The 15,625-nt window shown below is 39.8% G+C and overlaps 1 protein-coding gene across 3 annotated transcripts in view; it reads right to left on the minus strand.

Annotated features, from left to right (window-relative positions):
* The window catches only part of PTPRG (protein tyrosine phosphatase, receptor type, G), a 650,641-nt gene that overhangs the window by 29,344 nt on the left and 605,672 nt on the right, over positions 1 to 15,625 (minus strand). For all 3 annotated transcript variants that reach the window (XM_012720264.1, XM_004676019.2, XM_004676018.2), the window contains 2 exons: positions 13,681 to 13,772; positions 1,930 to 2,021 (listed from right to left, as the gene is read on the minus strand). In XM_012720264.1, coding sequence (XP_012575718.1) covers positions 1,930 to 2,021; positions 13,681 to 13,772 — 184 coding nt within the window. The remainder of the gene's footprint in view (positions 1 to 1,929; positions 2,022 to 13,680; positions 13,773 to 15,625) is intronic.

Raw genomic sequence — 15,625 nt, forward strand, 5'->3', positions numbered from 1 at the left:
CCCCCACTTTTTTTGGTGAAGGCAATTGCTGGCACACTGATTACACAGTCAGTTTAGAGTCACTGTATATTGCTGCCTTATTCAGAAGGAAGAACAGTCTTCCTATTCCAATTACCTCTCATTTTAAACCTTTGAAACCAGAAGAGATGGGAAATGACCATGCAGAACAATGCCTCCTGCCTCCCTCCCTCTGTTGTAACTACCAGCTAAATAATGCTTAAGCTAAAGCTTAAGCTATAAAGTTCAATATAGGCAACAAAAGCTCCTAGCCATAGTATCTTCTTAAGGGTAGAAAAAAGGGTACATATGCCCGGGAGTTGTCACCAGGCATGATTCTGATGCTGCAAAGCCCATTTTAAGTCAGATCAAGTTTACAGAGGTGTAGCTGATTATTTTGAATAATTAAATGGTGTCAAAACCAGCTGTGATGAATAGCACTGGGGTCTCAAATCATAAATAATTGAGAAACTGGAGTTGCATTTGATCATCCTGATCAAATTCTGTTCTCTAGAGGATAAATGTTTGCCCTGAATACCATCAACATTGTTAAATGCCTCAATATTCTTGCTCAGTCATCCAGCCAACAGTCAATTGAACTAAATCACCTTAACACCACACACATTTGCTATCCTCATGCATACAAAATATTTGACTTTAAACCATGTTCTTTGTAGTTGAATAGGCACCGCTTTTGGTAAAGTATCTAATAGCCACATTAAATACTTGACATGTTTTTTTCCATGAAACACTGGAAAATAAATCAGAGGGCTCCTTTTTCCTACCACATTGGCTTTGAGCCTGCTCAAAACATAAAACATAAACAAATAAAAAGCTAAGAAAGACTCATTAAAAATGAATTGTCAATATAGCTGCCTTTAGGATAGCCTTTGAGGACTCTGGATTTGCATAGAGACAGGGGTCTTCACTTCTCCTGGTCCTTTCCAAAAAAGGTCACCCCCGCCCGAAGGACTCCTGGCGGAAGTCAGAGTGCTTCCTTCCGCGACTACACTTGCTCCTGTAACCCACTGTGCGAAGAGGCGGGCAGGTGAGCATCATCATTGTAGTTTCCATTTTAAAGGAGAAATGAGACAGAGAAAGGAACCGACTCACCACAAAGCTAGAAGACAGCTGAGCTGCCATGAAAACTTGGCCTCCTCGGCACAGCTCTTGCTGCCAGAGATGTGCCTTAGTTAAGCGCCTCAGTGAAGAAAAGGGCAGTCTGTTTAATAGCTCCTCATTGACACCCTGTCACTGTTGAACTGGCACAGAACCCAGAGCTGGCAGGGTGACGCATGCTGCTCTCCACCTTGTTTCCTGCACACCAGTTCTTAAAATCAGAAGGCTGTGTTAACCCATGTCTTCTCTCCAAGGATTAATGATTGCGAAAACCACCACCATCAACCTTTGCATGGGCTTAACAGTTACCCTAGCACTTTCAAAGATGTTAATCATTTACTTTTTCCAACTTTAGGATATAGGTGGCATTAGCACCATCTTAGAAAAATGAGGAAACGGGATTCAGAGATGAAGTGACTGGTCCAAGGATAACGAAGCTCACGAGCACGGAGCCAGTACCCACTTAGCCAGGCTTCAAGTTTGCTGCCTCCTCTATACAGTGTACAGCCCAGAGACGGGGAATTCAGGGTCCTGTCCTTCCCGAGGTGACGGTTGTCCCAGTTAGAATGAAGATGACGAGAGACCTCGGATTTGCTCTTTTCTATCACTGAGTCTTCTGCAGAGGTACCTGGGCAAACACTAGCAACTTTACTGCGACAAGAATGCCTGATAAAATTATACATGTAAAGAAAGAAAAAGGAACACCAGTCTCTGCTTCCTCCCATACTGTCATCTTTGTAATAAAAATCAGTTTTTTTCCAAAACCCCTGTAAGAGCGAGGCATCTAAAAATTAATTTAGTTTTGATACGTACCTCAAAATCCTCCGAAAAACCATGCTGGTTATTAGAATAGAGCTCACCGATGTGTTTAACAAACTGTTTGACAGGAATGGCTTCCATGTCATCTGTGGGCGTAAAATGACATTCAGAGTCACATAAAATTCTTCCGTGAGACAAATAACACCGATAAAAGATTACTGGAAACAAATACATGACTTTTGCAAAGAGTGATGTAATTTTATCATCTGAAATAGATGTTCTCAAGGGAGGCCTCAGGTTCACTGTGTATTAGGCTCTCATAGTTTTAAATGCCTCTCAACTAGATTGAATATGGTTTATTTAAACAAGATATACCTTTTTTTTTTTGGTTTTGTTTTAAAGCAATGCACACAGTTAAATTCCCACATATACTTAACTAAGTCTGAACTTACTAAGGCTAGACATTTTTATAGTAACTGAAGTTTTTTTTTTTTTTTTTTTTTTTGGCCACTCATTTGGGGTCTAGCTTGAACTTGCAGCAATAAAGTTCTATTTCCAAACTTTGAAGTCTACGTGATCTTTATACACAATTACACATAGATGCCATTGTACTAGCTGACTTTGGATACAACGCCTTCTATGTTTAAGTGTTCGAGATTTTAGTTCAAGACAGCTGTGTCTATACGATGCCAATTAATCAGACTGAATTAACTGGAGATTTTGGTGTTGACAAACTAGGTGTAGAGTCATGAAGACCATACATTACCATTTATTGTAGTATTGTTACTTCAAAATACATTTTTGGTTCACAGGTCCAGAGTATGTTAAAAGCTGATTAATCTAGCCTCAATTGATAGAATGCTGTAAAAGTGCCACATCCCACTCCCTAGAGCTCCAAATCGCCTTCCTCTCTTCTTCCCTCGACCCTCCCCCGCAAATATTTCCTTTTAAAAATACTCTGCTGAATTTGAGATAAACAACAGACATGACATTTACTTTATTCAGAGTGAAAGATCTTTGGCAAACGCACAAACATCTAAACTGCCACAGATGCTTTTCTTAGCAAAGGGTATGAAGATCTGTATGTGTAAATGAGGTCCTACTTTGGCAAGAATGTTATAGATCCAGGCCTGACAATCTGATTTCTCTTCATCTGGTGACAGTTAACATTGACTATGTCATTCCTTCTCTACTTTCTTTCGAGAGAGCAAAGCTCTAGGGTGGCTTTTTGCATCTATTGACATTTTCAAACTTGAATCATTCTTAAGTGGAAAATAGCATCTCATACTTTGTTTAAGGAAGGTGACTTACATGTTCATAATCCAAATTGCTTAGCATGGAAATGTTACTTATCAAATAGGTGGTGTTCTGTAAGCACAAATTCTTTCTGTGTGAACAATTAAAGACCTAATCATTTTAATAGGCCACCTTATGAAAAAAAATTGCCAAGTTATTTACAAATATTTCAGGATTGAAGATGTTCATGAATATGCAATCATTTTGCACGCCCAAGAAATCTATAGCGCCCATAATGATGTAACCAGCGTTAACAAAGTAAGCGGAGCCAAAATGTTTCCCCCGAATATTTAGCAGAATGCACGGTTCAAAAAAAAAAAATCTCTAAAATTATCTAATTACTTCAAGTGATTAGAAGTAAGCAAGTAAGCATAGTATGATTTTAAGTAAGCATAGTATGATTTTATAATAATGAACATGGTGAGAAAGTACACTGAAATTTAGAAAAGGGTTAGTGTGTTCAAAAACTGGAGCATCTCTAAAAGATTAACCGAGGATAAACTCATTTTTGGACAAGGGGCAAAAATAAGTAAGATGGGCCACAGCCCAGTGTCACAAACACTCCAGTATTCAGACGGCAGCAGTTTTCTCCTATTTATTTAGAAATGAAAAACATAAGAGTATTTCCAGGGATAGGGTGACATTGTAAATAGTGTAATAGGCCGTGGACATTTACTCCATAATGTTAGTGTAGAATTTCAGATTCCTAATAAATAATAAACTTATGGTGCCATGATTAAGCAAATGGACTATTTCAAAATTAAGAAAAGACACTATTATCTTTAGAGCTATCTACTCAGCAAGGTAAAACCACAGTGCTTTAAAGGTCATGACTCTTCTGGAGTCATTAAAACCTGTGCTTTCAGGTCACCAATTTATTATTGTTTTTTTTTCCCTGCCAACTGGTCAGCATAATGCCATACAAGCCTGTAAATCAAATCTGCTCAATACTTCCCTGGCCTGATGCAGTGAAAATCCACCAGAGCTCAGTGTGATGGTCATGGAACATGACTCATGAGTACCTCCAATTTTCTTTTTTATCTAAGGAAGTTTAACCACACCCTACTGCAGCTCCGGGCACCAGTAACATCAGAAAACCACCAGGCAGACAGGCAGGCACATGTGCACCCCATATTGACCACCATCCGCTCCCCAGATAGCACATTATTTGTCTTTTAATCAAGATAAATGAAGTTGAGTCATAAGTCTTTTTCTAAATATTAAGATGAATATAAGGTTATGACTAATTTGAAGTCCTGATGGTTTTCTCTTATACAGTTTTTCTATTACATTTCTCTCAACATATGCCAGATAATTATAAAATTACAGTAGCAGGCCAACCAATTAGGACAGCATCGAAGATCTGATCTGCTGGGTTTTTCTCTGGAGAGACTCTCTGGGTTCTAAGATACCCATTTATACAATGTTATTTTACCTGAACACCTAAGTTTGATGAAAAGTGGCACTAACTGTGGACCAGGCATTTTCTGTGTTCTCACATGTATTAACATTTTCTCAATCCTGCTCAAACTCCACAAGATGGGTCGTACTTTCACACTCATCTCACAGTTGAGAAATTTAGCTCAAAGACACACTGAAGGTTGGGGAAAGGCAGTGGCAGCTGGCCTCAGACTCAAGGTATCTGATCTGGAGAACAGCTCTCATCTGGGCCAGTGAATGGGAACCCATGGGATGAAGCATTTACTGACACCTAGGACTCAGCCAGCTAGTAGGGACATTGTTTCTATAGCGCCCATAATGCCCAAGAGTAGCACTCTTGTTGGAGAAGTGATGAACATGAGGGAATGAGAGGAAGATCAGTATGTTACTATGTGGTGAAGACCTCCAGTGCCACAAAAGGAATGGATTTGAGGATTTAGGTGAGAATAGAAGCTAACTGATGGGTGGCAATGGCGGAAAAGCATCAATAAAGATGATCTGGAATCAAAAGTAAAGATGTCCCTGCTAACTGCAGGATAGACAGGAGACTCTGGTGTAATGAGAAAGAGTTTATAATGGTATGAGAAGAGAGCCACCATTTATTAAGCCTCAACTGTTTATCAAGGACTGTGCTAATTGCTCTTCCTTCATTTATCTTTATAAGAACGAGTTTTTCCTCATCTTATGCATAAGAAACTTGAAGCATGTTGTGCAAAGTAACACAATTATTAAGTGACAGGGTTGAGATCTGGAAACTGGTGTACTAAGCCCAGCCCATATTCCTAAACTCTGTGACATGCTGTCTTTGTTCTCAAAGTACCACAATTTCAAGGAACTAAACAGTATTGGGACTAATCTGATAAAACATTTCTTTTTAATTCTGAGCAATGTCTTGTCTTCATTTATAAAATTTTCAGACACCAAGATTTAAATGAGGCTGCTGTTATCACTAAATGACCCCATCAGAAAGTATTTGATATAGTCAGCAGAGAATCAGCACCTGAGAAGTATATTTATTGTTATTAAGGAATGTTAACAGTCTGTTCCAAGATTTTAGCCTTTGGTAGCTGGAACTAAGTGATACATAAGAGGACTTTTATCTCAATCCATCCACAACACAGTGCCTATATGTACTATTTCTGATGAAGCTTGAAATTAACAGAACAGCATTCAAAGAAGGTGAATCTTTACCAAGAACAAAGTGCCAAAAGTACCAAACCTAAAAGATTCTGTGGAAAAAAGGTCAATTATTTTGACCTCATATGCAAGAGTTAGAAATTAAAAAATATATATGAATTTAAAGAAAGGCTATTTCCAAAATCTGCTGCTGTCTCTGTTCTATCTTCTGATTCACTTGGGGGAAATCATCCAAACTTTGGTTTGTGCTTCTTAGCTACTTTCATTTACTAAATCTGTTTTATTTTGATTTTGAGGAATGACTGATTAAAAAAAGGGGGAAAATTTTGCTTTCTTATCTGCTCTGAGAAAGGGAATCGCTAATTTGAACATCTACCATGGGGAGGTTCCGCAGGCGTCCCAGCCCAGGACATAGCTCAGAGGTAGGAGGGTTTTCATTCAGCCTTAACTTGGCAAAGCTGTTCAGCTGTTAACTCTCAGCAGACACCACTGGCGTTAAGATTCCTGAGTAGGGGGTAACCAGCGGCAGTGGAGGGGGTGGAAAAGCCAGAGCCAGACTTTACTTCTGATTTCCTTCTCTTGTTGGTAAAATGAAAAAAATAATCACCTAACTCATAGTGCTGTGAAAAGTCACAAGATAACGTAAGCAGGTACAGGCGCTTGCCATTTAGTAGTTGCTTAGTAACTGATTGACTATAACATAGTGGTTGTTTTACACACATGACCCTTTGATCTCAGGGCCATGATTACCAACATTGTGTAGATGGGGAGGCTGGCTAAGACAGGCCAAGGGGCCTGGTTAATAGGTTCATGGTCATTATCAAGTAGGAGGGCCAGTCTGACACCAAAGCTGGGTTCTTCCACCTTACGCCTTTCCCCAAGACCCAAAAATGATGATACAGAACTACAGAGGGGAGATAACTACATAATCCCTTTTGAAGAGACAATACAACAAAGAAAGGCTGGGAAAATATGCTTGGCTCTAAGGGGAAACGTCATGTACCTGGTAGACTAGTCACCTTAAGATGCCTGTAAAGTGTTTTGGAATGTATTTACCTTCCTGCTAAGGTGCTTAGCTGCTGAGAATGACTGACTTGGGTCTTTTAAGAAAATATCCCTGCTTGCTTAATCTGGCAGTGTGTGGATTCATATACAAATGGTATAAAGATTTTAGAGAGCCTTTAAAGTCATTTATTCTGAGGCCAGGCTTTAGTGAAGCTCACTAAACCTACAGCACTTCTCTGAATTCTATTCCAAATTCCAACCAATTCTGTCCATGGGTAGGGAGAACATCTGAAGCTGTAGCACAGCACTTGGCTCAAGTCAGTTCTGCTCAGACACCCCCCGGCCCCCAAGCTGGGACTGTTATCCAGCCATGTTAACCATCCCTATAGTGGATTTCGAGAACTTTTTCTCCTCTTGTCTGAACTCTCAGACTCCCAGAGGCCAACGTCAGGTCTCTGTGCTTGGGAAACCTGAGTCAACTTGGGAAGATAAAGCAAATACAAACTAAAAGAATATTACCAAGATTTTAGTTCCAGGGTTAGGACACAAGAAATAGATTTTTGTCTGATCAGGATTAGGATTCAAGGAGTGTTGTAGATATTGGAACATTTTTCCTGTCATAAAATGAAATCTCTTTTCATTTACGACACAATGAAGTCAACAAAGAAATGGCTTCATTATAGTCCAAAAGACCAATGAATCTCCTCTGGAGATAATCTCTGTCTAAATAAAATATGCCAACAAGGTTGGTTTAATCCCAAGGGTTTTAAACTGCATGTTTAATATTCCTTTGTAGGCGAGCACCCTACTGAAGCCAGTGACCTTCAAATTATTAAGATCTAGTTTAACTGCTGGGAAGGCTTGAATCATTTCTGGATTTCTAAGCTACAGAATGTTGGAGCCACATTCTGTTCTGTAATGCACGTATTAGAAAGTTAGATTTTCTAATTTCCAGGGAAAAGCATTTATAAGGACATTTGTATTTGACAAAATGCACATTTGGAAAAGCCCTTTTGATATGCTCTATAAACAGGTTCATTTAATCAACTAACAGCTGATTTTAAAAGCTATATATAATGAAAATCTAAAAGAGTAATACGTAATAGTGAATCTAATTTGTAGGTAACATATGTACCTATAATTCTTCAATAATAATTATAGCAAATATATTATTCAAGTTTATTGGTAAGATGACTATCCCCAAGTTGGGGACATTAGATTTTTAGAAGTACTGTTAGATGTATATGGATTGTAAAGGACAGAAATTTGAGACCATGTTAATACCTTGGAATATGAAAAGCTTATGAAGGGCTGACAGTTTATTGTGTTCAATCACGCTTTATCTTCACAGAGTAACAGTGGGAGACCAGCAACTCTGGATCATATGGATTTGAAAAACTGTTAGTGAAAATATTTGAGTCAAAGCCCCTTTCGTTCTCTTGTAGAAGTCAAAGTTTAACTTCTCTGGGGGAAAATACTTTCTGCATATTTCATACATGAAAATCAGAAACTACATTTCAAAATTTTCCTGATGAAAGGACTGATGTCACTTCTAATAGTGTTTGGAATCTAAAATGTACTTCTTTCATGGTAGATAATTACTTTTGTATTATGAATTCTTTCTGATGTGGCTAAATGATATTAGCCAGAAAATCCACAGCCTCTAGCTTTTACACATTTTATGTAAGTGTAGGTGAAACTAAGGAAAAGAAAATCTCCATACAAGACCATCACTTCTATGTTAAACCAGAAAAGCACACTAAAAATGCTAAAGATTCTAAATCAATTTGCTAGAATTGGTAAAATTCATTACTCGAAACTCATCAAAAATTCCTTTATATCACTGACACTAAGGAATACACATTGAAAGGTTAGCAGAGCTTCCCTTAACCTTTTGCCTCTTACAATGCTTTTTAGAAGTTAGCATAACTTGGTTATTCTACTTGTGATTTGGGATGAAAAAAAAATCAAGGCTGTTATTGGTTAATCTTTCCTACAGTAGAATCATCTGAAAGTTGCTGATTTTGTGACTAGATTTATTTAATATGTAATATGATTGTGAATTGCTCTGTAAGTACTGAAATTACACAGACCTAAATTAGCATAGGAAGTAGAGGTATTGGTAAGTGGAAAGTAGTCCTTGGAGGAAAGAGAATAAGAGTAACTAAAGATAAGAGATAATTTTTGATATGGAGGAAATTTCAAGAGCAGAAGTCTGAAATTCTGGAAGGTTGAAAGTGCATCTAGCAGAGAAGCAAATAAATAGTGAAATAATGGCAAAGAACAACTACTCAGAAAAAGCTAAAGGGTATTCTGTGCAAATGCCTCAATTTAATGAGACCTAGCTGAATGAGGAGGCTGAAGTCTCAAGATATGACAACTATCAGAGCATCCTGGCAAAGGTGGAAGAGCTATTTTTACTGTCTCTTTGCACTCACAAATCCCAACACCAGCTCCTTTATCTGTGGAAGTTTATGGATTAAATAGTGTCTCCTGCCCTTGGTTTCTTCCACCCAGCATGGGGACATCAATGACACATGTGCCACAGAGATCAGTGACAATGCGCAAATGGCTTGTATCTGGCAAGTACTCGGTACACGTCAGAGGATTTTCTAAAAAAGCTATTTTCTATTTAAGAAAACAAGTTCTAGGAACAGAGCATACTGTATTTTCCAAGGATGACTCAGGAGCACGGTTTTAAAGTTTGGTACCTGTATTTCCAATCTCATGCTGTTGTACACATTTCTTTTTTTCTTTCTAAGATTTATTTATTTATGCATACAGAGGTGCAGGGCATAAGAGGACCCACTAGAGACAGAGTGGAGAGCAGAACACTGACACTGATGAGAGGAGCAGTGGGTGAGTCAGGTGAGGTCTGCTGCGCCATGTGGGTCACCTCCCTGGCTAGAGATTGAACTCCTTCTGCAGTGACTGAGATTGAACTCCTTCTGCACTCCTTCATAGTGTTGCGTTTTAACCCCTTGTGTTGCATTCTTTTTTTTACCAGTATGATGATTCACTTTACTGGTGCTTGCTTGGAGATATTATAAAAACAATAATAATAACAACGTGACTCCTATACAGTGAAGAATTCAAGTGTTAATTTTTTTTTTTAATAAATCTAAGCCTAGTTATCTTGTTAGATTTTGGATAAAGATAAGGTATAATTGGATCCAATGAGCAAAATAAGTATGAGTTCCATAATGTCCTATTATTTTTAGAAATAAAACAGTAAGTTAATTACCAAGTTATATCATTTAAAATGACCCCAAGAGGTCTCTAAGAAAGAAAAGTTGTGTTGAAAGCTTTAATGGAAAATAACTCATGAATTTATTCGTGATTTAAAAAAAAAGATTTATTTATGCAAAAAATTGGGGTATAGGCCAGAGATAGAAGGAGGTGAGAGGATTACCTGAGGCAGAGTGGGGAGAACAGGCAGACCTACTGAAATTTAGCAGTGGGTGAGACAGGAGAGGTCTGCTGCATCATGTGGGTTAGCACCTTGGCCAGAGGTCAACTCATGTTGCTGTGGCTGGCTATATATTGATAGTACTCAGATTTAACCCCTTGTATCACCAAGGAGGCCCTGAAAGGTGTGATTTTTTTTTATGAGTTATAGTCATATTTTGAGTTTTCTCATAAGTTATAGTTTTTTCATGAGTTACAGTTATATTATAAACATTAATTCAAAGGATGCCTGGACCTCTATATTATTGCAGCACAATTTACAATAGGTAAGTTATGGAAGCAACCCAGATGCCCCCAAATAGGTAACTGGATCAAGAAGATGTGGTATATTTACACAGTGGAATATTACCTAACAATCAGAAAGGATACACTCATTCCCTTTGCAGCAGCATGGGTGGAGCTGGGAAAGATTCACAGTGAAATAAGCCAGAAAGAAAAAAAAATATCGAATGATCTCACTTATAGGATGAATGTAGAGGAACAAAATAAGGTATAAAAAATGCATAATAAAGGGAAAATCAAAATCATTAGACAACTACAGATCAGAGACACTCTGCAGGGGAGGAGGAGGGAGAAGGACCGTGACAGGGGTGGGAAGAGTGCAGGGACTAGGGTGCACAGGTGAACTGGTGGTGAGAACTTCACAGAGAAATCATACATTGTACAAAAATGAAGGATGAATATATTAAAAAACACTGGAAGAAACTGTATGAATAAATATGAAATGGACTACTAAAACATTTCAAAATTACAAAATACAAAATGCAACTGTTGAATAGGGCTGTGGAGTTTCATAAAGCAGTGATTATGATCAAGTTGCAAGTTCTCTGAAGGAAGGTCAAGGGTACTTCACAGAACTAAGTCTACTTCTCTGGGCATGTCCCACTGGCTCCCTGTGAGGGCCATGCCGACTATGCAAATCCTAGTAAACAGAGGAAGAGTAGTTTATTCGTGGATGTCCTTGCACACTGTAATGCCTCACAGGAGTGATTGCTAGGAACAGTAACAAAAAAAAAAAAAAAAAAAAGGAAGTAATGCCTTTTCACAAAGGTGTTGCAACTTATCAAGTCACTGCTATTCCAAGTGAGATACAACCATGGATTTCTCAGAGGAGAATGTGGAAATATTTTTCTTTCCATGAACTCATGCTACCAGTAAGCAAGAATTAATAAAAACTCTTATTTTAAAGAGAGGAAAACACATTTAAAGAAATGCTTGTGGTTTTGTGAGTATTTAACTTGGTAATTGAATAGGGAGATAGGAAAAGAAGCAAAAAGACTTCAAAAGCATTTCTGGCCTGAGACCTGTATGGAAGTGTGGCTGGGGAGTGGCTTTTTCTGAGGTTCTGGTGAATTCAAAGTCCCAAAACCCAAGTCAGAGAGCATGAGGTTGTAGGGGGGCATCCTCTGGATATGGTCTGGTAGTAGAGACACTAACCTGAGCACTAACACTCACTGTCAGGGCTGCTAGGAGAACAGTGACGTGATGAGGGAAGCAGCATCTCAAGCTGACCTTTCTGGCTTTCTGTATGGTTCCCACGGTCCCCTTATACCCATCACCTCATGTAACCTCTGTTACACTTAGCGATGTTGAATGGAAAAGGGGCAGGCATTTTGTTTACTTGACAGATTCTGGAAACCAAGGATCAGAGCGGTCATGAGGTTCAGTGGTGGAGGCAGAGAAAGACCCTAGGTTTTCTGATCCAATGGGAAAAGGAAAGAAAAGACAGGCCCAAGAAGTACCTTACCATTTAACTTTTTAAAATGATTTGACAAAACTTATTCTGTGCAGATGGAAGACTGACGATTCCTGTCTGCTCTCTCTCCTTCAAAGGCAGGAATGTAATGACCACCACCCAGAATGATGGGTGAGGGTCAGTAGAGAACACACAGGAACCCAGGACTTAATTCCACCTACATGGGAATTATCCAGAAGCCACAACATGATCTAAAGGGAACTTAGAAACTTACCTGCTATTCTTTTAATTCTGTGCCACATAGCCAAAACCATAAAAAACTAATGAGGGCCTCCCTGGTGGCACAAGGGGTTAATTCTCAGCATTATAAAGCTATTGGCAGCCAGGGCAGCATGAGTTTGATCCCTGGCCAGGGAGTGACCCACATGGTGTAGCAGACCTCTCCTGTCTTGCCCGCTGCTCCCCTCAGCACTGTATTTCAGTAGATCTGCCTGCTGGGTTCCCAACTCTGTCGATGGTGAATTCTCTACCTGCCCCCTCCCACCTTTGGACTACACCCCAGCTCTTGCATGCATAAATAAAAATAAACCTTAAAAAAAAAAAAAAGGCTAATGATCCATAACCATACTCTACCCAGGAATCTGCAAACAGTGATAACACTCCTTCTCAGTGCCCAGCCAATGACTAAACTTCTGAGCTTCATAGATATGGCCTTTTGAGAACTTTAAGGAAGGTTTACTGACACTCACTCACTTACTAATTCCTTCCTTCCTGCATAGAGTTAAAGAATCCAGGTATTATTCTATAATAAGGAGACATCCATCTACTTGTCTTTATCAAGCTCTTATTCTAGTGGGGGGGACCACCCCCAAACACACACTAAACCCAAGTAAAATGTATGTACGGTACACTAGAAGAAGAAAGCTGTTCCGGAGACTGAGGCAGACCTGTGGAGAATGAGAGGGAGCTGCAGGGGTATGAGGTACGCTCTAGTACAAGTGGTGTGTCTGTTTACAAAAGAACAATTCAGTTCTCAAGAGGATGAAAGTATACAGTATCTGAAGATACATTGTTTACAAGTACATAACAAAACCCAGCAGAAAGTCCAAATCTGACAAAAGGAAAGAGGAGCCTCGTAAAAATGGTGGGAGCCACCTTCAAATCCCATGTTCTACCTATCAAGATTAAACCGCGGCTGAACCCCTCAATGTTGATGGCATTTGTGAGGGTTTACACCATGAACTCCATCAATGTCTCCCCTTGACATAAGCCTAGTGCTGTACCTTTTTGCTGAGGACACATAAAATATACAACAGACCAACAATGTATTCTAGACTTTCACACCAACATCATAAGGGACAAAATGAGATAAATTATTCTTAGTGAGGGATCTTAAAAGAAAGATCACTTAAAAAAAAAATCACCAACTTTAATTTAAAAAATTGTAAGCATAAAGTACCTATCCAAATGAAATTCAGTTCAAGTAGATTGCAAATATCATTTTGCTTGTCCTCTGCTCATATTTCCTTTCCCTCAATGTGACTCTGTACATTATTAACTCAATTATTTATATCTCTTAAAGAGGATTTCTTCACTTTGTAGATTTGTGAAGGGGCAAAGGTTCAGATCACTCTTAGTTAAGCATCACTTAGATTGGGAAGGCTTGAAATGGTTATAAAAGTAATATTTGTCATGGCCATCACATAAAATGGAGAACAAAGAGGAAAACAGCCCATTGTATATAAGAGGAGTGTCTTACTTACCCGGGATAGGAATAATAGGAATACTTTCATTGGGGACCACCCGAGGTGAACTGCTATCTTCCACATAGAAATGAGCTGTCTGGAAACATTTTCTGTGTAGGAAGGAGAAAACATGCAAAGAGTGAGACCAGAGAAATACATTTGTGTGAATTCCTCATTTTTCAATTGTCCTTTCACAGATCACCCCAGCTTTAGACATCCCATTGCACCGAGTGCAAGCCTGTGGCCAAGTAACAAGACACAAGAAGGACACCAGCAGCTTATTCAAAGAACTGCAATGAACTGTAGACTACTGACTTTAAGGACTCCTCACCTACCCTATAGTCACGATGGAGGGAGAGGCTGCTTCTCAGATACACTAAGTAGGCATGCAGAAAGTGAACTCGAAGCACATACTGCTAGGATTACCCCACCAAATTTCCACATTTCACATGGTCCAGAGAGACAATTTACTACTCTCAATGCCCAGCACCAAGTTCGAAACCAGACCTCAAATCCTCCCAAAAGCAGTCATCAACCAGCTAAATACACAAAAGCACCACATTGACAGGGCTTCCCGAAGGCCCAGAAGCTGCAGACAGCTCTACATGGGGGTCACAGGGCTTCAAGGGGGCAGACAGTCAAGATCAGAGATCCTTGCCAGACAACCTCAGAGATGAGGACCCCACGCTCTCAAATGTCTTCTGCTTCTATTTGTTTGGTTTGGTTTTTACCTGTACTTCAAGCAAAGCAGGGAGCAAACACTGGTCATCACAGGACAGGCAGTGAACAGAAAAGCCATCAGCAGCTCACTCAGCCTCTGTCTGCTGAAGCTGGGCAGCCCTCAGCTTTCCAGCATCCACGTCACTGCTCATTGCGGCCTTAATGAGCTGCCGGAAGCACAGGCTGAATATTTAATGAGGCTGCTCAGTGTGAATGGCTATTGTGACCAGAGAAGGGTCCCTGTTCATCTGGCAGAGGGGCTTTACAATAGCCGGCCCCACTGCCGGCTCTCTCAGCCAAGCAGGCGGCATCCTTCTGGTGCTCCGAGTCCCTGGGACCCATCCGCCCCTTTGGCATCTCACACCAAGTCCCACTGGCACACAAAATAGCTTCACTTTTTCTGGGTATTGCAACAAGCAAAGTTAGTCAACTTTTCCACAGAGTTGCCTCTGCTCTCCTCGTCCAGCGTCTCCTGGAATGCTCCTGGTGGGCACAACACTTTTCTATGAAGCCAAGGGGGGTTGGGTGGAGAAAATTAAGCAGCTTTATAAAGAAAAGGAGGTGTCTGTGGGAGTGAAGTGGCCTCCAAGACATACCGATTATTCCACTTCAGTAATATGTAGGATAATTACCCCACACCGTCAAAAATGACTGCGTGTGGCATCCTGAAGCATCTTTCCTTAAGCAGTGGCTATTTGCAGATGGAAAGGAGCGCTAACCCACTGCACATTTGGGCACTGATCGAGAAGCCGTCTGGTTTGCTGCTCCAGCCCATTAGGGGTTTCTGGACATAAATCACTCCCACTCTTGGCACATGTCTCCCTGGCTGCTCTTGCTGACACTGAAGGATTTTTTTAAAAAAATGAATCGTCTGGCTTTTTTTTTTTTAATCTAGCATATTACAATTGGAATATTGTAATATTTTTGCATTTAGTTTTCATCACTCATTCAGCTACCTCTCCCTAAATTTGGAAAGAACATCAGTCAAACTACATGGATGTGACATACACAAAGTACATTAGGTAACCGAAGCGCTTACTGATGGAAATCCATGTAAAAGGTAGGATTCTGATGTCTTTAATAACTCTGTTTCTAAACCATTCTTCAGCTTTTGAACTTGGATTCCTAGCCTGCCTTCTACCCTCTCTTCCATTTTACACAGATTTCCACAAAGGAGAAAGTTAAAACAGGATATGAGGCCCTCCCTGGTGGTGCAGCGGGTTAAAGCACAGCACTGAGAATC

This window comes from Condylura cristata, unplaced genomic scaffold (assembly GCF_000260355.1).
Source record: "Condylura cristata isolate star-nosed mole 26May11 unplaced genomic scaffold, ConCri1.0 scaffold00004, whole genome shotgun sequence".
Taxonomy (NCBI): domain Eukaryota; kingdom Metazoa; phylum Chordata; class Mammalia; order Eulipotyphla; family Talpidae; genus Condylura; species Condylura cristata.